This window comes from Gobio gobio, assembly GCF_949357685.1.
Source record: "Gobio gobio genome assembly, chromosome: 14".
Lineage (NCBI taxonomy): Eukaryota > Metazoa > Chordata > Actinopteri > Cypriniformes > Gobionidae > Gobio > Gobio gobio.
The window spans coordinates 220,065-242,830 of NC_137107.1; the positions used below are offsets into that span (position 1 = coordinate 220,065).

The window sequence follows — 22,766 nt, forward strand, 5'->3', positions numbered from 1 at the left end:
GGGTAGAGTTAGAGACAGGTGTGGTGGTGTGGTGGTGTGGGTAAGTTTAAGGGTAAAGTTAGGGACAGGTGTGGTGGTGTGGGTCAGTTTAAGGGTAGAGTTAGAGACAGGTGTGGTGGTGTGGGTAAGTTTAAGGGTAAAGTTAGGGACAGGTGTGGTGGTGTGGGTAAGTTTAAGGGTAGGGTTAGAGACAGGTGTGGTAGTGTGGGTAAGTTTAAGGGTAGGGTTAGGGACAGGTGTGGTGGTGTGGATAAGTTTAAGGGTAGATTAGGGATAGGTGTGTTGGTGTGGGTCAGTTTAAGGGTAGGGTTAGGGACAGGTGTGGTGGTGTGGGTCAGTTTAAGGGTAGGGTTAGGGACAGGTGTGGTGGTGTGGGTCAGTTTAAGGGTAGAGTTAGGGACAGGTGTGGTGGTGTGGGTCAGTTTAAGAGTAGAGTTAGGGACAGGTGTGGTGGTATGGGTCAGTTTAAGGGTAGAGTTAGGGACAGGTGTGGTGGTGTGGGACAGTTTAAGGGTAGGGTTAGGGACAGGTGTGGTGGTGTGGGTCAGTTTAAGGGTAGAGTTAGGGACAGGTGTGGTGGTGTGAGTCAGTTTAATGGTAGAGTTAGAGACAGGTGTGGTGGTGTGGGTCAGTTTAAGGGTACAGTTAGAGACAGGTGTGGTGGTATGGGTCAGTTCAAGGGTAGGGTTAGGGACAGGTGTGGTGGTGTGGGTCAGTTTAAGGGAAGAGTTAGAGACAGGTGTGGTGGTATGGGTAAGTTTAAGGGTAGAGTTAGGGACAGGTGTGGTGGTATGGGTAAGTTTAAGGGTAAAGTTAGGAACAGGTGTGGTGGTGTGGGTAAGTTTAAGGATAGAGTTAGAGACAGGTGTGGTGGTGTGGGTAAGTTTAAGGGTAAAAATAGGGACAGGTGTGGTGGTGTAGGTAAGTTTAAGGGTAGAGTTAGAGACAGGTGTGGTGGTGTGGGTAAGTTTAAGGGTAAAGAAAGGGACAGGTGTGGTGGTGTGGGTCAGTTTAAGGGTAAAGTTAGGGACAGGTGTGGTGGTGTGGGTCAGTTTAAGGGTAGAGTTAGAGACAGGTGTGGTGGTGTGGGTCAGTTTAAGGGTAAAGTTAGGGACAGGTGTGGTGGTGTGGGTAAGTTAAAGGGTAAAGTAAGGGACAGGTGTGGTTGTGTGGGTCAGTTTAAGGGTAAAGTTAGGGACAGGTGTGGTGGTGTGGGTCAGTTTAAGGGTAGAGTTAGAGACAGGTGTGGTGGTGTGGGTCAGTTTAAGGGTAAAGTTATGGACGGGTGTGGTGGTGTGGGTAAGTTTAAGGGTAGAGTTAGAGACAGGTGTGGTGGTGTGGTGGTGTGGGTAAGTTTAAGGGTAAAGTTAGGGACAGGTGTGGTGGTGTGGGTCAGTTTAAGGGTAGAGTTAGAGACAGGTGTGGTGGTGTGGGTAAGTTTAAGGGTAAAGTTAGGGACAGGTGTGGTGGTGTGGGTAAGTTTAAGGGTAGGGTTAGAGACAGGTGTGGTAGTGTGGGTAAGTTTAAGGGTAGGGTTAGGGACAGGTGTGGTGGTGTGGATAAGTTTAAGGGTAGATTAGGGATAGGTGTGTTGGTGTGGGTCAGTTTAAGGGTAGGGTTAGGGACAGGTGTGGTGGTGTGGGTCAGTTTAAGGGTAGGGTTAGGGACAGGTGTGGTGGTGTGGGTCAGTTTAAGGGTAGAGTTAGGGACAGGTGTGGTGGTGTGGGTCAGTTTAAGAGTAGAGTTAGGGACAGGTGTGGTGGTATGGGTCAGTTTAAGGGTAGAGTTAGGGACAGGTGTGGTGGTGTGGGACAGTTTAAGGGTAGGGTTAGGGACAGGTGTGGTGGTGTGGGTCAGTTTAAGGGTAGAGTTAGGGACAGGTGTGGTGGTGTGGGTCAGTTTAAGGGTAGAATTAGGGACAGGTGTGGTGGTGTGGGTCAGTTTAAGGGTATAGTTAGGGACAGGTGTGGTGGTGTGGGTCAGTTTAAGGGTATAGTTAGGGACAGGTGTGGGTAAGTTTAAGGGTAGAGTTAGGGACATGTGTGGTGGTATGGGTAAGTTTAAGGGTAGAGTTAGGGACAGGTGTGGTGGTGTGGGTCAGTTTAAGGGTAGAGTTAAATACAGGTGTGGTGGTGTGGGTCAGTTTAAGGGTTGAGTTAGAGACAGGTGTGGTGGTGTGGGTAAGTTTAAGGGTAGAGTTAGGGACAGGTGTGGTGGTGTGGGTAAGTTTAAGGGTAGAGTTAGAGACAGGTGTGGTGGCGTGGATAAGTTTAAGGGTAGGTTTAGGGACAGGTGTGGTGGTATGGGTCAGTTTAAGGGTAGAGTTAGGGACAGGTGTGGTGGTGTGGGTCAGTTTAAGGGTAGAGTTAGGGACAGGTGTGGTGGTGTGGGTCAGTTTAAGGGTAGGGTTAGGGACAGGTGTGGTGGTGTGGGTCAGTTTAAGGGTAGAGTTAGGGACAGGTCAATTTAAGGGTAGAGTTAGGGACAGGTGTGGTGGTGTGGGTCAGTTTAAGGGTAGAGTTAGGGACAGGTGTGGTGGTGTGGGTCAGTTTAAGGGTATGGTTAGGGACAGGTGTGGTGGTGTGGGTCAGTTTAAGGGTAGAGTTAGGGACAGGTGTGGTGGTGTGGGTCAGTTTAAGGGTAGAGTTAGGGACAGGTGTGGTGGTGTGGGTCAGTTTAAGGGTAGAGTTAGGGACAGGTGTGGTGGTGTGGGTCAGTTTAAGGGTAGAGTAAGGGACAGGTGTGGTGGTGTGGGTCAGTTTAAGGGTAGAGTTAGGGACAGGTGTGGTGGTGTGGGTCAGTTTAAGGGTAGAGATAGGGACAGGTGTGGTGGTGTGGGTCAGTTTAAGGGTAGAGTTAGGGACAGGTGTGGTGGTGTGGGTCAGTTTAAGGGTAGAGTTAGGGACAGGTGTGGTGGTGTGGGTCAGTTTAAGGGTAGAGTTAGGGACAGGTGTGGTGGTGTGGGTAAGTTTAAGGGTAGAGTTAGGGACAGGTGTGGTGGTATGGGTCAGTTTAAGAGTAGAGTTAGGGACAGGTGTGGTGGTGTGGGTCAGTTTAAGGGTAGGGTTAGGGACAGGTTTGGTGGTTTGGGTCAGCTTAAGGGTAGGGTTAGGGACAGGTGTGGTGGTGTGGGTCAGTTTAAGGGTAGGGTTAGGGACAGGTTTGGTGGTGTGGGTCAGTTTAATGGTAGAGGTAGGGACAGGTGTGGTGGTATGGGTCAGTTTAAGGGTAGAGTTAGGGACAGGTGTGGTGGTGTGGGTAAGTTTAAGGGTAGAGTTAGAGACAGGTGTGGTGGCGTGGATAAGTTTAAGGGTAGGTTTAGGGACAGGTGTGGTGGTATGGGTCAGTTTAAGGGTAGAGTTAGGGACAGGTGTGGTGGTGTGGGTCAGTTTAAGGGTAGAGTTAGGGACAGGTGTGGTGGTGTGGGTCAGTTTAAGGGTAGGGTTAGGGACAGGTATGGTGGTGTGGGTCAGTTTAAGGGTAGAGTTAGGGACAGGTGTGGTGGTGTGGGTCAGTTGAAGGGTAGAGTAAGGGACAGGTGTGGTGGTGTGGGTCAGTTTAAGGGTAGAGTTAGGGACAGGTGTGGTGGTGTGGGTCAGTTTAAGGGTAGAGTTAGGGACAGGTGTGGTGGTGTGGGTCAGTTTAAGGGTAGAGTTAAGGACAGGTGTGGTGGTGTGGGTCAGTTTAAGGGTAGAGTTAGGGACAGGTGTGGTGGTGTGGGTCAGTTTAAGGGTATAGTTAGGGACAGGTGTGGTGGTGTGGGTCAGTTTAAGGGTAGAGTTAGGGACAGGTGTGGTGGTATGGGTCAGTTTAAGGGTAGAGCTAGGGACAGGTGTGGTGGTGTGGGTCAGTTTAAGGGTAGGGTTAGGGACAGGTTTGATGGTGTGGGTCAGTTTAAGGGTAGGGTTAGGGACAGGTGTGGTGGTGTGGGTCAGTTTAAGGGTAGGGTTAGGGACAGGTGTGGTGGTGTGGGTCAGTTTAAGGGTAGGGTTAGGGACAGGTGTGGTGGTGTGGGTCTGTTTAAGGGTAGAGTTAGGGACAGGTGTGGTGGTGTGGGTCAGTTTAAGGGTAGAGTTAGGGACAGGTGTGTTGGTGTGGGTCAGTTTAAGGGTATAGTTAGGGACAGGTGTGGTGGTGTGGGTCAGTTTAAGGGTATAGTTAGGGACAGGTGTGGGTAAGTTTAAGGGTAGAGCTAGGGACAGGTGTGGTGGTGTGGGTCAGTTTAAGGGTAGAGTTAGGGACAGGTGTGGTGGTATGGGTCAGTTTAAGGGTAGGGTTAGGGACAGGTGTGGTGGTGTGGGTCAGTTTAAGGGTAGAGTTAGGGACAGGTGTGGTGGTGTGGGTCAGTTTAAGGGTAGAGTTAGGGCGAGGTGTGGTGGTGTGGGTCAGTTTAAGGGTATAGTTAGGGACAGGTTTGGTGGTGTGGGTCAGTTTAAGGGTAGGGTTAGAGACAGCTGTGGTGGTGTTGGTCAGTTTAAGGGTAGGGTTAGAGACAGGTGTGGTGGTCTGGGTCAGTTTAAGGGTAGAGTTAGAGACAGGTGTGGTGGTGTGGGTCAGTTTAAGGGTAGAGTTAGGGACAGGTGTGGTGGTGTGGGTAAGTTTAAGGGTAGAGTTAGGGACAGGTGTGGTGGTGTGGGTAAGTTTAAGGGTAGAGTTAGAGACAGGTGTGGTGGCGTGGATAAGTTTAAGGGTAGGTTTAGGGACAGATGTGGTGGTATGGGTCAGTTTAAGGGTAGAGTTAGGGACAGGTGTGGTGGTGTGGGTCAGTTTAAGGGTAGAGTTAGGGACAGGTGTGGTGGTGTGGGTCAGTTTAAGGGTAGGGTTAGGGACAGGTGTGGTGGTGTGGGTCAGTTTAAGGGTAGAGTTAGGGACAGGTCAATTTAAGGGTAGAGTTAGGGACAGGTGTGGTGGTGTGGGTCAGTTTAAGGGTAGAGTTAGGGACAGGTGTGGTGGTGTGGGTCAGTTTAAGGGTATGGTTAGGGACAGGTGTGGTGGTGTGGGTCAGTTTAAGGGTAGAGTTAGGGACAGGTGTGGTGGTGTGGGTCAGTTTAAGGGTAGAGTTAGGGACAGGTGTGGTGGTGTGGGTCAGTTTAAGGGTAGAGTTAGGGACAGGTGTGGTGGTGTGGGTCAGTTTAAGGGTAGAGTAAGGGACAGGTGTGGTGGTGTGGGTCAGTTTAAGGGTAGAGTTAGGGACAGGTGTGGTGGTGTGGGTCAGTTTAAGGGTAGAGATAGGGACAGGTGTGGTGGTGTGGGTCAGTTTAAGGGTAGAGTTAGGGACAGGTGTGGTGGTGTGGGTCAGTTTAAGGGTAGAGTTAGGGACAGGTGTGGTGGTGTGGGTCAGTTTAAGGGTAGAGTTAGGGACAGGTGTGGTGGTGTGGGTAAGTTTAAGGGTAGAGTTAGGGACAGGTGTGGTGGTATGGGTCAGTTTAAGGGTAGAGTTAGGGACAGGTGTGGTGGTGTGGGTCAGTTTAAGGGTAGGGTTAGGGACAGGTTTGGTGGTGTGGGTCAGCTTAAGGGTAGGGTTAGGGACAGGTGTGGTGGTGTGGGTCAGTTTAAGGGTAGGGTTAGGGACAGGTTTGGTGGTGTGGGTCAGTTTAATGGTAGAGGTAGGGACAGGTGTGGTGGTATGGGTCAGTTTAAGGGTAGAGTTAGGGACAGGTGTGGTGGTGTGGGTCAGTTTAAGGGTAGAGTTAGGGACAGGTGTGGTGGTGTGGGTCAGTTTAAGGGTAGAGTTAGGGACAGGTGTGGTGGTGTGGATCAGTTTAAGGGTAGAGTTAGGGACAGGTGTGGTGGTATGGGTCAGTTTAAGGGTAGAGTTAGGGACAGGTGTGGTGGTGTGGGTCAGTTTAAGGGTAGGGTTAGGGACAGGTTTGGTGGTGTGGGTCAGTTTAAGGGTAGGGTTAGGGACAGGTGTGGTGGTGTGGGTCAGTTTAAGGGTAGGGTTAGGGACAGGTTTGGTGGTGTGGGTCAGTTTAAGGGTAGGGTTAGGGACAGGTGTGGTGGTGTGGGTCAGTTTAAGGGCAGAGTTAGGGACAGGTTTGGTGGTGTGGGTCAGTTTAAGGGTAGAGTTAGGGACAGGTGTGGTGGTGTGGGTCAGTTTAAGGGTAGAGTTAGGGACAGATTTGGTGGTGTGGGTCAGTTTAAGGGTATAGTTTAGGACAGGTATGGGTAAGTTTAAGGGTAGAGTTAGGGACAGGTGTGGTGGTGTGGGTCAGTTTAAGGGTAGAGTTAGGGACAGGTGTGGTGGTGTGGGTAAGTTTAAGGGTAGGGTTAGAGACAGGTGTGGTGGTGTGGGTAAGTTTAAGGGTAGAGTTAGGGACAGGTGTGGTGGTGTGGGTCAGTTTAAGGGTAGAGTTAGGGACAGTTATGGTGGTGTCGGTCAGTTTAAGGGTATAGTTAGGGACAGGTGTGGGTAAGTTTAAGGGTAGAGTTAGGGACAGGTTTGGTGGTGTGGGTCAGTTTAAGGGTAGAGTTAGGGACAGGTGTGGTGGTGTGGGTCAGTTTAAGGGTAGGGTTAGGGACAGGTGTGGTGGTGTGGGTCAGTTTAAGGGCAGAGTTAGGGACAGGTGTGGTGGTGTGGGTCAGTTTAAGGGTAGAGTTAGGGACAGGTTTGGTGGTGTGGGTCAGCTTAAGGGTAGGGTTAGGGACAGGTGTGGTGGTGTGGGTCAGTTTAAGGGTAGGGTTAGGGACAGGTTTGGTGGTGTGGGTCAGTTTAATGGTAGAGTTTGGGACAGGTGTGGTGGTATGGGTCAGTTTAAGGGTAGAGTTAGGGACAGGTGTGGTGGTGTGGGTCAGTTTAAGGGTAGAGTTAGGGACAGGTGTGGTGGTGTGGGTCAGTTTAAGGGTAGAGTTAGGGACAGGTGTGGTGGTGTGGATCAGTTTAAGGGTAGAGTTAGGGACAGGTGTGGTGGTATGGGTCAGTTTAAGGGTAGAGTTAGGGACAGGTGTGGTGGTGTGGGTCAGTTTAAGGGTAGGGTTAGGGACAGGTTTGGTGGTGTGGGTCAGTTTAAGGGTAGGGTTAGGGACAGGTGTGGTGGTGTGGGTAAGTTTAAGGGTAGGGTTAGAGACAGGTGTGGTGGTGTGGGTAAGTTTAAGGGTAGAGTTAGGGACAGGTGTGGTGGTGTGGGTCAGTTTAAGGGTAGAGTTAGGGACAGTTGTGGTGGTGTGGGTCAGTTTAAGGGTAGAGTTAGGGACAGGTGTGGTGGTGTGGGTCAGTTTAAGGGTAGAGTTAGAGACAGGTGTGGTGGTATGGGTCAGTATAAGGGTAGGGTTAGGGACAGGTGTGGTGGTGTGGGTCAGTTTAAGGGTAGAGTTAGAGACAGGTGTGGTGGTGTGGGTCAGTTTAAGGGTAGAGTTAGAGACAGGTGTGGTGGTATGGGTCAGTTCAAGGGTAGGGTTAGGGACAGGTGTGGTGGTGTGGGTCAGTTTAAGGGAAGAGTTAGAGACAGGTGTGGTGGTGTGAGTCAGTTTAATGGTAGAGTTAGAGACAGGTGTGGTGGTGTGGGTCAGTTTAAGGGTACAGTTAGAGACAGGTGTGGTGGTATGGGTCAGTTCAAGGGTAGGGTTAGGGACAGGTGTGGTGGTGTGGGTCAGTTTAAGGGAAGAGTTAGAGACAGGTGTGGTGGTATGGGTAAGTTTAAGGGTAGAGTTAGGGACAGGTGTGGTGGTATGGGTAAGTTTAAGGGTAAAGTTAGGAACAGGTGTGGTGGTGTGGGTAAGTTTAAGGATAGAGTTAGAGACAGGTGTGGTGGTGTGGGTAAGTTTAAGGGTAAAAATAGGGACAGGTGTGGTGGTGTAGGTAAGTTTAAGGGTAGAGTTAGAGACAGGTGTGGTGGTGTGGGTAAGTTTAAGGGTAAAGAAAGGGACAGGTGTGGTGGTGTGGGTCAGTTTAAGGGTAAAGTTAGGGACAGGTGTGGTGGTGTGGGTCAGTTTAAGGGTAGAGTTAGAGACAGGTGTGGTGGTGTGGGTCAGTTTAAGGGTAAAGTTAGGGACAGGTGTGGTGGTGTGGGTAAGTTAAAGGGTAAAGTAAGGGACAGGTGTGGTTGTGTGGGTCAGTTTAAGGGTAAAGTTAGGGACAGGTGTGGTGGTGTGGGTCAGTTTAAGGGTAGAGTTAGAGACAGGTGTGGTGGTGTGGGTCAGTTTAAGGGTAAAGTTATGGACGGGTGTGGTGGTGTGGGTAAGTTTAAGGGTAGAGTTAGAGACAGGTGTGGTGGTGTGGTGGTGTGGGTAAGTTTAAGGGTAAAGTTAGGGACAGGTGTGGTGGTGTGGGTCAGTTTAAGGGTAGAGTTAGAGACAGGTGTGGTGGTGTGGGTAAGTTTAAGGGTAAAGTTAGGGACAGGTGTGGTGGTGTGGGTAAGTTTAAGGGTAGGGTTAGAGACAGGTGTGGTAGTGTGGGTAAGTTTAAGGGTAGGGTTAGGGACAGGTGTGGTGGTGTGGATAAGTTTAAGGGTAGATTAGGGATAGGTGTGTTGGTGTGGGTCAGTTTAAGGGTAGGGTTAGGGACAGGTGTGGTGGTGTGGGTCAGTTTAAGGGTAGGGTTAGGGACAGGTGTGGTGGTGTGGGTCAGTTTAAGGGTAGAGTTAGGGACAGGTGTGGTGGTGTGGGTCAGTTTAAGAGTAGAGTTAGGGACAGGTGTGGTGGTATGGGTCAGTTTAAGGGTAGAGTTAGGGACAGGTGTGGTGGTGTGGGACAGTTTAAGGGTAGGGTTAGGGACAGGTGTGGTGGTGTGGGTCAGTTTAAGGGTAGAGTTAGGGACAGGTGTGGTGGTGTGGGTCAGTTTAAGGGTAGAATTAGGGACAGGTGTGGTGGTGTGGGTCAGTTTAAGGGTATAGTTAGGGACAGGTGTGGTGTTGTGGGTCAGTTTAAGGGTATAGTTAGGGACAGGTGTGGGTAAGTTTAAGGGTAGAGTTAGGGACATGTGTGGTGGTATGGGTAAGTTTAAGGGTAGAGTTAGGGACAGGTGTGGTGGTGTGGGTCAGTTTAAGGGTAGAGTTAAATACAGGTGTGGTGGTGTGGGTCAGTTTAAGGGTTGAGTTAGAGACAGGTGTGGTGGTGTGGGTAAGTTTAAGGGTAGAGTTAGGGACAGGTGTGGTGGTGTGGGTAAGTTTAAGGGTAGAGTTAGAGACAGGTGTGGTGGCGTGGATAAGTTTAAGGGTAGGTTTAGGGACAGGTGTGGTGGTATGGGTCAGTTTAAGGGTAGAGTTAGGGACAGGTGTGGTGGTGTGGGTCAGTTTAAGGGTAGAGTTAGGGACAGGTGTGGTGGTGTGGGTCAGTTTAAGGGTAGGGTTAGGGACAGGTGTGGTGGTGTGGGTCAGTTTAAGGGTAGAGTTAGGGACAGGTCAATTTAAGGGTAGAGTTAGGGACAGGTGTGGTGGTGTGGGTCAGTTTAAGGGTAGAGTTAGGGACAGGTGTGGTGGTGTGGGTCAGTTTAAGGGTATGGTTAGGGACAGGTGTGGTGGTGTGGGTCAGTTTAAGGGTAGAGTTAGGGACAGGTGTGGTGGTGTGGGTCAGTTTAAGGGTAGAGTTAGGGACAGGTGTGGTGGTGTGGGTCAGTTTAAGGGTAGAGTTAGGGACAGGTGTGGTGGTGTGGGTCAGTTTAAGGGTAGAGTAAGGGACAGGTGTGGTGGTGTGGGTCAGTTTAAGGGTAGAGTTAGGGACAGGTGTGGTGGTGTGGGTCAGTTTAAGGGTAGAGATAGGGACAGGTGTGGTGGTGTGGGTCAGTTTAAGGGTAGAGTTAGGGACAGGTGTGGTGGTGTGGGTCAGTTTAAGGGTAGAGTTAGGGACAGGTGTGGTGGTGTGGGTCAGTTTAAGGGTAGAGTTAGGGACAGGTGTGGTGGTGTGGGTAAGTTTAAGGGTAGAGTTAGGGACAGGTGTGGTGGTATGGGTCAGTTTAAGGGTAGAGTTAGGGACAGGTGTGGTGGTGTGGGTCAGTTTAAGGGTAGGGTTAGGGACAGGTTTGGTGGTGTGGGTCAGCTTAAGGGTAGGGTTAGGGACAGGTGTGGTGGTGTGGGTCAGTTTAAGGGTAGGGTTAGGGACAGGTTTGGTGGTGTGGGTCAGTTTAATGGTAGAGGTAGGGACAGGTGTGGTGGTATGGGTCAGTTTAAGGGTAGAGTTAGGGACAGGTGTGGTGGTGTGGGTAAGTTTAAGGGTAGAGTTAGAGACAGGTGTGGTGGCGTGGATAAGTTTAAGGGTAGGTTTAGGGACAGGTGTGGTGGTATGGGTCAGTTTAAGGGTAGAGTTAGGGACAGGTGTGGTGGTGTGGGTCAGTTTAAGGGTAGAGTTAGGGACAGGTGTGGTGGTGTGGGTCAGTTTAAGGGTAGGGTTAGGGACAGGTATGGTGGTGTGGGTCAGTTTAAGGGTAGAGTTAGGGACAGGTGTGGTGGTGTGGGTCAGTTGAAGGGTAGAGTAAGGGACAGGTGTGGTGGTGTGGGTCAGTTTAAGGGTAGAGTTAGGGACAGGTGTGGTGGTGTGGGTCAGTTTAAGGGTAGAGTTAGGGACAGGTGTGGTGGTGTGGGTCAGTTTAAGGGTAGAGTTAAGGACAGGTGTGGTGGTGTGGGTCAGTTTAAGGGTAGAGTTAGGGACAGGTGTGGTGGTGTGGGTCAGTTTAAGGGTATAGTTAGGGACAGGTGTGGTGGTGTGGGTCAGTTTAAGGGTAGAGTTAGGGACAGGTGTGGTGGTATGGGTCAGTTTAAGGGTAGAGCTAGGGACAGGTGTGGTGGTGTGGGTCAGTTTAAGGGTAGGGTTAGGGACAGGTTTGATGGTGTGGGTCAGTTTAAGGGTAGGGTTAGGGACAGGTGTGGTGGTGTGGGTCAGTTTAAGGGTAGGGTTAGGGACAGGTGTGGTGGTGTGGGTCAGTTTAAGGGTAGGGTTAGGGACAGGTGTGGTGGTGTGGGTCTGTTTAAGGGTAGAGTTAGGGACAGGTGTGGTGGTGTGGGTCAGTTTAAGGGTAGAGTTAGGGACAGGTGTGTTGGTGTGGGTCAGTTTAAGGGTATAGTTAGGGACAGGTGTGGTGGTGTGGGTCAGTTTAAGGGTATAGTTAGGGACAGGTGTGGGTAAGTTTAAGGGTAGAGCTAGGGACAGGTGTGGTGGTGTGGGTCAGTTTAAGGGTAGAGTTAGGGACAGGTGTGGTGGTATGGGTCAGTTTAAGGGTAGGGTTAGGGACAGGTGTGGTGGTGTGGGTCAGTTTAAGGGTAGAGTTAGGGACAGGTGTGGTGGTGTGGGTCAGTTTAAGGGTAGAGTTAGGGCGAGGTGTGGTGGTGTGGGTCAGTTTAAGGGTATAGTTAGGGACAGGTTTGGTGGTGTGGGTCAGTTTAAGGGTAGGGTTAGAGACAGGTGTGGTGGTGTTGGTCAGTTTAAGGGTAGGGTTAGAGACAGGTGTGGTGGTCTGGGTCAGTTTAAGGGTAGAGTTAGAGACAGGTGTGGTGGTGTGGGTCAGTTTAAGGGTAGAGTTAGGGACAGGTGTGGTGGTGTGGGTAAGTTTAAGGGTAGAGTTAGGGACAGGTGTGGTGGTGTGGGTAAGTTTAAGGGTAGGGTTAGAGACAGGTGTGGTGGTGTTGGTCAGTTTAAGGGTAGGGTTAGAGACAGGTGTGGTGGTCTGGGTCAGTTTAAGGGTAGAGTTAGAGACAGGTGTGGTGGTGTGGGTCAGTTTAAGGGTAGAGTTAGGGACAGGTGTGGTGGTGTGGGTCAGTTTAAGGGTAGGGTTAGGGACAGGTGTGGTGGTGTGGGTCTGTTTAAGGGTAGAGTTAGGGACAGGTGTGGTGGTGTGGGTCAGTTTAAGGGTAGAGTTAGGGACAGGTGTGTTGGTGTGGGTCAGTTTAAGGGTATAGTTAGGGACAGGTGTGGTGGTGTGGGTCAGTTTAAGGGTATAGTTAGGGACAGGTGTGGGTAAGTTTAAGGGTAGAGCTAGGGACAGGTTTGGTGGTGTGGGTCAGCTTAAGGGTAGGGTTAGGGACAGGTGTGGTGGTGTGGGTCAGTTTAAGGGTAGGGTTAGGGACAGGTTTGGTGGTGTGGGTCAGTTTAATGGTAGAGGTAGGGACAGGTGTGGTGGTATGGGTCAGTTTAAGGGTAGAGTTAGGGACAGGTGTGGTGGTGTGGGTCAGTTTAAGGGTAGAGTTAGGGACAGGTGTGGTGGTGTGGGTCAGTTTAAGGGTAGAGTTAGGGACAGGTGTGGTGGTGTGGATCAGTTTAAGGGTAGAGTTAGGGACAGGTGTGGTGGTATGGGTCAGTTTAAGGGTAGAGTTAGGGACAGGTGTGGTGGTGTGGATCAGTTTAAGGGTAGGGTTAGGGACAGGTTTGGTGGTGTGGGTCAGTTTAAGGGTAGGGTTAGGGACAGGTGTGGTGGTGTGGGTCAGTTTAAGGGTAGGGTTAGGGACAGGTTTGGTGGTGTGGGTCAGTTTAAGGGTAGGGTTAGGGACAGGTGTGGTGGTGTGGGTCAGTTTAAGGGCAGAGTTAGGGACAGGTTTGGTGGTGTGGGTCAGTTTAAGGGTAGAGTTAGGGACAGGTGTGGTGGTGTGGGTCAGTTTAAGGGTAGAGTTAGGGACAGATTTGGTGGTGTGGGTCAGTTTAAGGGTATAGTTTAGGACAGGTAAGGGTAAGTTTAAGGGTAGAGTTAGGGACAGGTGTGGTGGTGTGGGTCAGTTTAAGGGTAGAGTTAGGGACAGGTGTGGTGGTGTGGGTAAGTTTAAGGGTAGGGTTAGAGACAGGTGTGGTGGTGTGGGTAAGTTTAAGGGTAGAGTTAGGGACAGGTGTGGTGGTGTGGGTCAGTTTAAGGGTAGAGTTAGGGACAGTTATGGTGGTGTCGGTCAGTTTAAGGGTATAGTTAGGGACAGGTGTGGGTAAGTTTAAGGGTAGAGTTAGGGACAGGTTTGGTGGTGTGGGTCAGTTTAAGGGTAGAGTTAGGGACAGGTGTGGTGGTGTGGGTCAGTTTAAGGGTAGGGTTAGGGACAGGTGTGGTGGTGTGGGTCAGTTTAAGGGCAGAGTTAGGGACAGGTGTGGTGGTGTGGGTCAGTTTAAGGGTAGAGTTAGGGACAGGTTTGGTGGTGTGGGTCAGCTTAAGGGTAGGGTTAGGGACAGGTGTGGAGGTGTGGGTCAGTTTAAGGGTAGGGTTAGGGACAGGTTTGGTGGTGTGGGTCAGTTTAATGGTAGAGTTTGGGACAGGTGTGGTGGTATGGGTCAGTTTAAGGGTAGAGTTAGGGACAGGTGTGGTGGTGTGGGTCAGTTTAAGGGTAGAGTTAGGGACAGGTGTGGTGGTGTGGGTCAGTTTAAGGGTAGAGTTAGGGACAGGTGTGGTGGTGTGGATCAGTTTAAGGGTAGAGTTAGGGACAGGTGTGGTGGTATGGGTCAGTTTAAGGGTAGAGTTAGGGACAGGTGTGGTGGTGTGGGTCAGTTTAAGGGTAGGGTTAGGGACAGGTTTGGTGGTGTGGGTCAGTTTAAGGGTAGGGTTAGGGACAGGTGTGGTGGTGTGGGTAAGTTTAAGGGTAGGGTTAGAGACAGGTGTGGTGGTGTGGGTAAGTTTAAGGGTAGAGTTAGGGACAGGTGTGGTGGTGTGGGTCAGTTTAAGGGTAGAGTTAGGGACAGTTGTGGTGGTGTGGGTCAGTTTAAGGGTAGAGTTAGGGACAGGTGTGGTGGTGTGGGTCAGTTTAAGGGTAGAGTTAGGGACAGGTGTGGTGGTGTGGGCCAGTTTAAGGGTAGGGTTAGGGACAGGTGTGGTGGTGTGGGTCAGTTTAAGGGTAGGGTTAGGGACAGGTGTGGTGGTGTGGGTCAGTTTAAGGGTAGAGTTAGGGACAGTTGTGGTGGTGTGGGCAAGTTTAAGGGTAGAGTTAGGGACAGGTGTGGTGGTGTGGGTCAGTTTAAGGGTAGGGTAAGGGACAGATGTGGTGGTGTGGGTCAGTTTAAGGGTAGAGTTAGGGACAGTTGTGGTGGTGTGGGTCAGTTTAAGGGTAGAGTTAGGGACAGGTGTGGTGGTGTGGGTAAGTTTAAGGGTAGGGTTAGAGACAGGTGTGGTGGTGTGGGTCAGTTTAAGGGTAGAGTTAGGGACAGGTGTGGTGGTGTGGGTAAGTTTAAGGGTAGGGTTAGAGACAGGTGTGGTGGTGTGGGTCAGTTTAAGGGTAGAGTTAGGGACAGTTGTGGTGGTGTGGGTAAGTTTAAGGGTAGAGTTAGGGACAGGTGTGGTGGTGTGGGTCAGTTTAAGGGTAGGGTTAGGGACAGATGTGGTGGTGTGGGTCAGTTTAAGGGTAGAGTTAGGGACAGTTGTGGTGGTGTGGGTCAGTTTAAGGGTAGAGTTAGGGACAGGTGTGGTGGTGTGGGTAAGTTTAAGGGTAGGGTTAGAGACAGGTGTGGTGTTGTGGGTCAGTTTAAGGGTAGAGTTAGAGACAGGTGTGGTGGTGTGGGTCAGTTTAAGGGTAGAGTTAGGGACAGGTGTGGTGGTATGGGTCAGTTTAAGGGTAGAGTTAGGGACAGGTGTGGTGGTATGGGTCAGTTTAAGGGTAGAGTTAGGGACAGGTGTGGTGGTGTGGGTCAGTTTAAGGGTAGAGTTAGAGACAGGTGTGGTGGTGTGGGTCAGTTTAAGGGTAGAGTTAGAGACAGGTGTGGTGGTGTGGGTCAGTTTAAGGGTAGGGTTCGGGACAGGTGTGGTGGTGTGGGTCACGAGCGCATGTGCGTGCGTGTGCGTGTGCGTGTGCGAGTGCGTGTGCGTGCGAGTGCGTGCGCGTGTGCGAGTGCGAGTGTGTGTGTGTGTGTGTGTGTGTGTTTGGGCATGTTTTTGTGAAATATCAGGACACAAATGTGTATAATGACATGGGTATTACAAGGAGAGGGTAAATATGAGGACGTTCCCCATGTCCTCACTTTTCAAAATGCTTATAAATCACAGAATGAGGTTTTTTCACAGAAAGTAAACTGTGCAGTTTCCTGTTATCGTAAGGTTTAGGGGCAGGGGCAGTGTGTGTGTGTGTGTGTGTGTGTGTGTGTGTGTGTGTGTGTGTGTGTGTGTGTGTGTGTGTGTGTGTGTGTGTGTGTGTGTGTGTGTGTGTGTGTGTGTGTGTGTGTGTGTGTGTGTGTGTGTGTGTGTGTGTGTGTGTGTGTGTGTGTGTGTGTGTGTGTGTGTAAATGAATACCTTAATGGCTTTCTGTATCCCGTTCATGTTACAGTCTAGCATGGCTTTGCCTACTGCATCTCTGATAGCTTTGTATTCTAGTCCGCATGCTAGATAGTGGTCAATCTGGCTGTCATCTCGATTCTGATGGAAACAAATTTAACAGATAAAGCACATATACTATGTCAGAATTATGAAGTTAATTCAACTAAACCCACCGACTCAAGGATCTCTTGAGGAAACAGCCAACTAAACTCTTCCTGTGGCAGAAGATTCTGGACATTTTCAATTCCATGTAGACTGCAGATCTTTCTGATAAGGTAAACCTTGTACCAGTCATTACTGCTGTGGCGGCACAGATCAACCACACTCTTCAAAAATGCTGGGATAACAGATGAAGGTTCATCCTGTGCACCTAAACAATGAGGAATATTATCAAAGGAAAACCGTAAAACATGACAAATGAATCTTTCTGAAAATTTCTCAGTTTCAGGCACAGCTAAACTCTGGCACCTGGCTATTGAAACTGAGGACTAAAGACTTGAATTTACCAGGCCCTCTTTTCAATAGCAGGTCAGCAGCCATATCCAGGCACAGCCGAACTCTGGCTATTCGCTGCAGGTGCTCTATAGATACGGTGCTTGCAGAACCAGAGTCAGAGCGAGGGAACTCCTGCAGAAAGCGTGTTTCCTTCTTCAAACGGGCCTGCTGCTCCGCAACAAAGTGGCAATTTGTCCGATCATACATTGAGTCCTACAGACACAGGAGGAACTTATTGTAATTTTAACTAAGCTTTAAACATATATAGTAACATATGTGTGCTAAAAACCTAATTCTAAAATTGTCTTAATTATCAAAAAAAGTTCTAACCTTTATGTTACAACTTACTTTCTCTTTACATTTTTCAACTTTAAGTATCAACCAAAAAAATATATAGTCTATTTGACACATGTAACAAATTTAAAATTATTAATTTTTATTTTTGTTAATTAATTCAAAATGGCGAAGAAAAAAAATTCAATTGTTCAGGAAATGTGAATTTCTCTAATACTTATTAAAATGCATCCCATGACGCACCTAATGAAGTTAACTGAGAGAAGCCCAGAATATGCTGAGATGGAATCTAGACTAATATATGTTCAGGTTTCATGTTCAAGACAACTCTAATCAGTATAAACCAGCATACCATTTCTGCAGCAGATTTCCAGTAAGTAACCTAAACCATCAACAAAAATCATAAATAGTTGTTGTCACAGTGTGTTTTGGTTGTTTCATGTTTTAAGTTTATCATGATCACTGTCTTGTTCTCTGTCATGTTTCCTGGTTTGTCATGTGATTCCCATGCCCTCTTGTGTTCTTGTGTCATGTCATTGGTTTATTGTTTAATTAGTATAGGGTCCAGCGGCACCACCTGTCCACGTCCAGAGCCAAGCCCAGAGCCAAGCCAATGCTCCGGTCCACGTTCACGTCAGCGTCCAGAGCCAAGCCACGTATCCAGCGTATCCTGGACCAGCGTCCAGAGAGGGTTCCAGGTCATGACCCTGTAGTCCCTCCCAGGAAAATTTTGGGGGGGCAGTGGATACCTTGAGAAGGCCTCGAAGGCCACGCTTTACGGACTTTTTAACAAAGTTTTTAGTATAACTAAATACCATATTCCTTGATAGAGGAAATGTCATTGCTGCCAATGGAGGCCTTTCTGAGCCATTGGATTTCAACAAAAATATCTTAATTTGTGTTCCAAGGATAAACAGAGGTCTTATGGGTCTGGAACGGCATGAGGTTGAGGAATAAATTACATTATTTTCATTTTTGGGTGAACTAACCGTTTAAGTCCTCATGTTTGCCATGTGTCTTTGTCTTGTATTGAATGTTTGTCTAACCCGATGCTGGTGAGTTTTGTTAAGCCATGCTATGTTAGCCACGTCTTTGTTTTTAGTTTATGCCAAGTCTTTGTTTTATGTTTTGAATCTTTTTTAATTAAACTGCTCTTGGGTTCTGCAACTTGCCTCCAGTGAACGCAGTTGTTATAGTTGTAAACTACTGAAACTATGGAAAATATGGCAAGAGAACTTGAGTGGTGAAAGCATGATATACACACCTCCAAACAGTTTATGTACAAGGAATAAGCCTCAGTTTTATCAGTCTTCATAATGTTACTTTGCTCAACTTCTGTCAGATGCTCTTGGAGATAATTCTTCACATCATCAAAGCTGAAAAAGGAAAAGATAAAAACAGTTAGATCAATAATTGTGTAAGAAGAGTGTGCTGTGAGCTGTTAAAAGCCTGCACTCACCTGTACTTGAGCAGGAGTTTCAGCATCACTGAACGCACCACATGATTTTTATCCACAGAGTCATTGAAAGGAGAAAGTGCCTTAGTCAAGGACCTCCGGTCTTGCCCTGAGAGGATGAGCATTCTGGTCATTTATTCATTCTAATCCATATCTAGACCTCCACACATATACATTGCAATCAAATTTACCTCTGATCTGAGGAAGTGAATTGGCCTCTACCTTCAGCAGGGACAACAAATGGTGGATGATGTCTCTGCTGGGAGGTGTGTTGTCTTTGAAGCACATGGTGGACACCAGGTCAATAAAGAAAGCATTACATTGCTTTCTGAATGATGATTTTTGACTGATGGATCCCCTTATGATCAAAACAAGCAAATACTCTTTTAGACTAATAGAAAAGCCCTGTTTACATTGAAATTACCTGGAACAATTTGTCCCCAGAACTTTTTTCCCAGGAACTTTTTTCGCCAGACCTGTTGCTGTCTGCTTTTCCATCGCGGTCTAAAGTATGGTGAATATTAGGCCAATTAGTCCAGTGACATAGGACTGCATGTGACCTTCCAGTTCCCGCTATATATAAGCTTAATAAAGCCGGTGTTACGAGTATGCTCAGGCAGGAAGGCAAGACAGGTAAGTATACTCAAACAACGTTTAACCCTCTCGAGTCGGCGATCGGCTCGCTTTTTTTCTTATCAGACTCAAATAACTCTGTCGTTTTTTATCATTCAGGCAAGTGTTATACATCATTATAATCTGTTTAATTTTTTTTTAGTACAATCACAATAAAAACAAATTGTTGTGCTTTTTGCAAAATAAAGAAATCAAGCCTGATGCGCGATCTGCAGCCTCTCTGTCAAAGACGTTCATTCAGATAGTCTTCAGAAAAGGACCTCTATCTTAGTGAATACTTGTCTCACAAACATGAGACATATGTCTAAAGAAACGCTGAAATGTCAGGTTTTAAACACTGTAAACCAAATCAAAAACAAATATTCTGTGTTTATGTAATCCGTTTGAAAGTAGAGAGATGTTAGTCGTTCCTGAGCAGCTCATTATACACTAATGCGACCACGCCCATGAAGCGCGTGCTCTATTGAGATTCAAATACTGAGGCTCCGGAGGTGACGCCCACACACACACACACACACACACACACACACACACACACACATCAGCTCAAACTAACACATCGTGCACGAGGGCACACTGAAGTTTTATTTGTTTAAATCAGCTCAAAATTACTGTCAGATGTAAGTAATTACCTTGACAAACTATACATCATTTAAAAGATCTAAGACTCAAGCTTCCATTTTTCACCTCTGTTTTATTCTCAAAGTCATATAGTGACCGTAATTTGTTAATATGAGTCAGGAGTTATGAATATGAAAACCGTTGGTAACTTCTAAAGATTGTAATATGAGCGTCAGCTGCTCTCATTCATAAAAAACGGCTCGGTTTATGTATATAACCCTTGTTCCCTGAGAAGGGAACGAGCACTGCGTCGGAACGACACTTTGGGGATGCTCCCTAAGCATCAGCGAATCTGAAGTCTGAATAGAAACTAAACCAATCTGATTGGCGTGCGTGATGACGTCACTGTGACGGCATACCCGGAAGTATAAAAGGGGAGCCGGCGCATTGAAACGGCAGCTATTGCTCTGAAGCATGCGCTCCAGGCGTGCCGAGGTGTGGTGACGCGATGCAGTGCTCGTTCCCTTCTCAGGGAACAAGGGTTATAGACATAACCCGAGCCGTTCCCTTTCGAGGGAACTCTCACTGCGTCGGAACGACACTTTGGGGTACGAGTACCCACTAGCCCACACCGAGGGTAGCGCCTGCCCTAGTGTGAAGCCGGAGACCGGGCACAACTAGGACTGGAGTACCTTAACGCCAGGCGCCGTAGGGAGATGCAGGCTATAAAACCTGATAAAGGTGTGTGGGGTAGCCCACCCAGCCGCCTCGCAGATATCCTGCATGGGGACCCCAGAAAGGAGGGCCACCGAAGAGGCCATGCCTCTGGTGGAATGAGCCCTCACGGCCACAGGTGAAGGCAATTTGCTCACCTGATAAGCCATGGTTATTGCCTGGACAATCCAGTTACTGATTGTCTGGGTAGATGCAGGCAACCCTTTCTTGGGTGAACCAAAACACACCAAAAGCTGTTGAGATCTCCTCCACTGCGCAGACTAAATACACTCTGAGAGCCCTAACCGGGCAGAGCAGGTGAAGTCTCCCTTCTTCTGCTGTCACGTGAGGCGGAGGATGAAATGCCTGAAGTACCAAAGACCTGGTCACCCTTGATGGAACCTTGGGCACGTAGCCCGGCCTAGGGTGTAAGATGGCTTTTACTCTCCCAGGGGCGAACTCCAGGCAAGTCGGCGTTACCGCCAAGGCCTGGAGGTCTCCCACTCTTTTCAGCGATGTAATCGCCAGGAGAAAAGCCACCTTCAGGGTCAGGTTCTTTGGTTCCGCCGACTCCAATGGCTCAAAGGGGGCCTCAGCCAGCCCTTCGAGAACCACTGCCAGATCCCAGGTTGGAACTCTGGAACGAGCCGCAGGCCTCATCCTCCGAGCCCCACGGAGGAACTGTACAACCAGCTGGTGCCTACCCGAAGGCCCATCACCCATAGGACATGGAAAGCCGCAATGGCAGCCACGTACACCTTGAGTGTGGACGGGAGTAGACCCGTAGAGAAGCGATCTTGGAGGAACTCCTGCACTGAAGCCACCGGGCAGTTAACTGGGTCCACCTCACGCTCCCTGCACCAAGTGGCAAACACATTTCACTTGAGGCTGTACAGTCTCCTTGTAGACGGAGCCCTGGAACTGAGTACGGTCTCTATCACCTCTGCCGACAGGCCAGCCTCTAGGTACCTGACCCCCTCAGGTGCCAGACCCAAAGGTTCCAAACCTCTGGCCGGGGGTGAAATATTGTGCCCCCCGCCTGAGATAGGAGATCCCTCCTCAGAGGAATCTGCCCTGGATGACCTGCCAGCAGAGCTATGATATCCGAGAACCAAACTCGAGTCGGCCAACGGGGTGCTACCAGAAGTAGGCTGACCCCCCTGTTGACGGACCCTCTCCAGGACTCCCGGGAGCAGAGCAATCGGGGGAAATGCGTACTGACGCAGCCCCTGCCTCGACAGGATGTCTGCTCCCTGATTTTGGACCCCCGGGACATACATTGCCCTGATGGACAACAGTTTCCCTTGGGACCACAGGAGAATGCCAGTCTGCATAGAGGGCGCGACCTCAAACCCCCCTGATGATTGAGGTACGCTACAACAGCCGTATTGTCTGTTCGTACCAGGACATGTTGGCCACGGAGGTCCAGGAAAAAGCTCCTGAGAGCTTTGTAGACCGCCATCATCTCCAGGCAGTTTATGTGCCAGGAGGAATGATGGCCCTCCCACGGGCCCCTCGCAAAGCGGCCGTCCATGACCGCGCCCCAACCAGTGAGGGAGGGCGCTCCCAACACTGGCCCCTGACTAGGGAACAAAGGCATCTGCGCGTTACCCTGATCATACGGAAAGGATTCCCTCTGGAGGAAAACCCCTTGGTTTTCAGCCACCACTGTAGGGGCTCATGTGCAGCAGGCCAAAAGGTATCACGTTGGACGCTGCTGCCATGTGCCCCAGCACTCTCTGAAAGTGCTTCACAGTGATGCTGTGGCCTAGCCTTATTTCTGAGACCATCGCCAGTATGGTCTCGACTCGCGCAGGAGACAATTGTGCCCGCATCGTCATCGAGTCCCATACGATCCCTAGGAACGTAGTCCTCTGGGATGGCGTCAACACACTCTTCGTTGTGTTGAGTCTCAGTCCCAAGCACTTTATGTGAGCCAGAATGACATCTTGATGCCGAACTGCCATCTCGTACGACTGGGCCAATATGAGCCAGTCGTCGATGTAATTCAGCACACGGATGCCCTGAAGTCTCAATGGAGCCAGAGCTGCATCCATGCACTTCGTGAATGTGCGTGGGGAAAGAGCTACGCCTCGCCCCCGAAAGCAAACCTCAAGAAATTCCTGTGACATGGAAGGATGGAGATATGGAAGTATGCATCCTTTAGATCTATCGTGGCGAACCAGTCCTCGGACTGGATCTGACTCACGATGATGGGAACCGTGAGTATTTTGAATCTGAACCTCCTCAGAGACCGATTCAAATACCTCAGGTCTATAATCGGACGCAACCCTCCATCCTTTTTGAGAACTATAAAGTACCGGCTGTAGAACCCGGACTCCCTCTCCGGTGGAGGAATGCGCTCTATGGTTTCCTTCGCCAGCAAGGATTTTCCTTCAAGTTCCATTACCCGAACCCGTTCTGGTACCACTGCGGTCCAGTTCAACCCCCCTCTCGAGACTGGCGTCGGGTGTTACACGAGCCTCGTCCCTAACCCCCTGAAGCGGATGACCGGCAGGAAGTGGTTGGGAATGATTCTCTGTGTGCGGATGCGCGAGCTGCCCAGCCGCAGGTCTTTCCAGAGGAAAATCGATGTAGCCTGAGGCGTCAAAGACGGCGGGATTACCACATCGATTTCCCCAGAGCGCTGCAGAGGAAGCAACCTCGGTGGGGGGGGACCGCTCTTGGAAGTCCAGCCGAAGCTAGGACTTCTTCCCAGCAGCCTTCCGCAGTGGAGTACGTTCCTCAGATCGCCTCTAGGAGCGGAAGACTGCTGGTGAGACTGCTGGTGAGAACGCAGCCTCTGTTGCCAAGCTCCCGGAGGAGGGACTCTAGAGGCAACGCTCTCCTTCTGCACCGTAGGGGCCGCCTCTGAGCGGCGAGGGAGGTACTGGCGGAAGGCTGCTGACTGCCTCTTCGCCTCCTGGTATTTGGCGACGACGGTCTCAACCGCGTCCCCAAATAAGCCAGAAGGCGAAATCGGGGAGTCTAGGAGGAAGGTTTTATCCTTCTCCTTCATCCCCGACAGATTCAGCCAGAGATGTCTCTCCACAGTCACCATAGAAGCCATGGACCGGCCGATAGCACGGGCCGTCGTCCTGGTGATGCGGAGAGACAAATCTGCAGCCTTCCGTAGTTCCAGCACATCCTCCGGAGAGGGACCCTTGCCCTCATCGAGCTCTTTCAGGAGGTTAGCCTGGTAGGCCTGCAAGATAGATAACGTGAGCAGGGAACTACCAGCCCGCCCAGCCGCCATATAAGCTTTGCCCACCAACGATGAGGTGTCCCAACAGGGTTTGGTGGGCAGCGCCTGGGTCTTCAGTGACGACGCAGAATCGGGCAAAAGATAGCTCGCGAGAACTTCCTCCACCCGAGGCAACGTCCCATAGCCCGCCTCGCATGCCCCCAGAACATTGGAATAATCCAATATTGGAGGATCCTAACCTCGGTGTGTAGATCCGGGAAGAATGGTAAAC

The 22,766-nt window shown here is 49.9% G+C and overlaps 1 protein-coding gene across 1 annotated transcript in view; it reads right to left on the reverse strand.

The window, feature by feature from the left end:
• Window positions 1–22,766, reverse strand: part of LOC307136871 (E3 ubiquitin-protein ligase rnf213-alpha-like) — a 418,045-nt gene that overhangs the window by 176,923 nt on the left and 218,356 nt on the right. The window contains exons 43-48 of the mRNA XM_079834193.1: window positions 17,574–17,740; window positions 17,386–17,491; window positions 17,191–17,302; window positions 15,644–15,845; window positions 15,311–15,507; window positions 15,114–15,236 (exon numbers count right to left, since the gene is read on the reverse strand). Coding sequence (XP_079690319.1) covers window positions 15,114–15,236; window positions 15,311–15,507; window positions 15,644–15,845; window positions 17,191–17,302; window positions 17,386–17,491; window positions 17,574–17,740 — 907 coding nt within the window. The remainder of the gene's footprint in view (window positions 1–15,113; window positions 15,237–15,310; window positions 15,508–15,643; window positions 15,846–17,190; window positions 17,303–17,385; window positions 17,492–17,573; window positions 17,741–22,766) is intronic.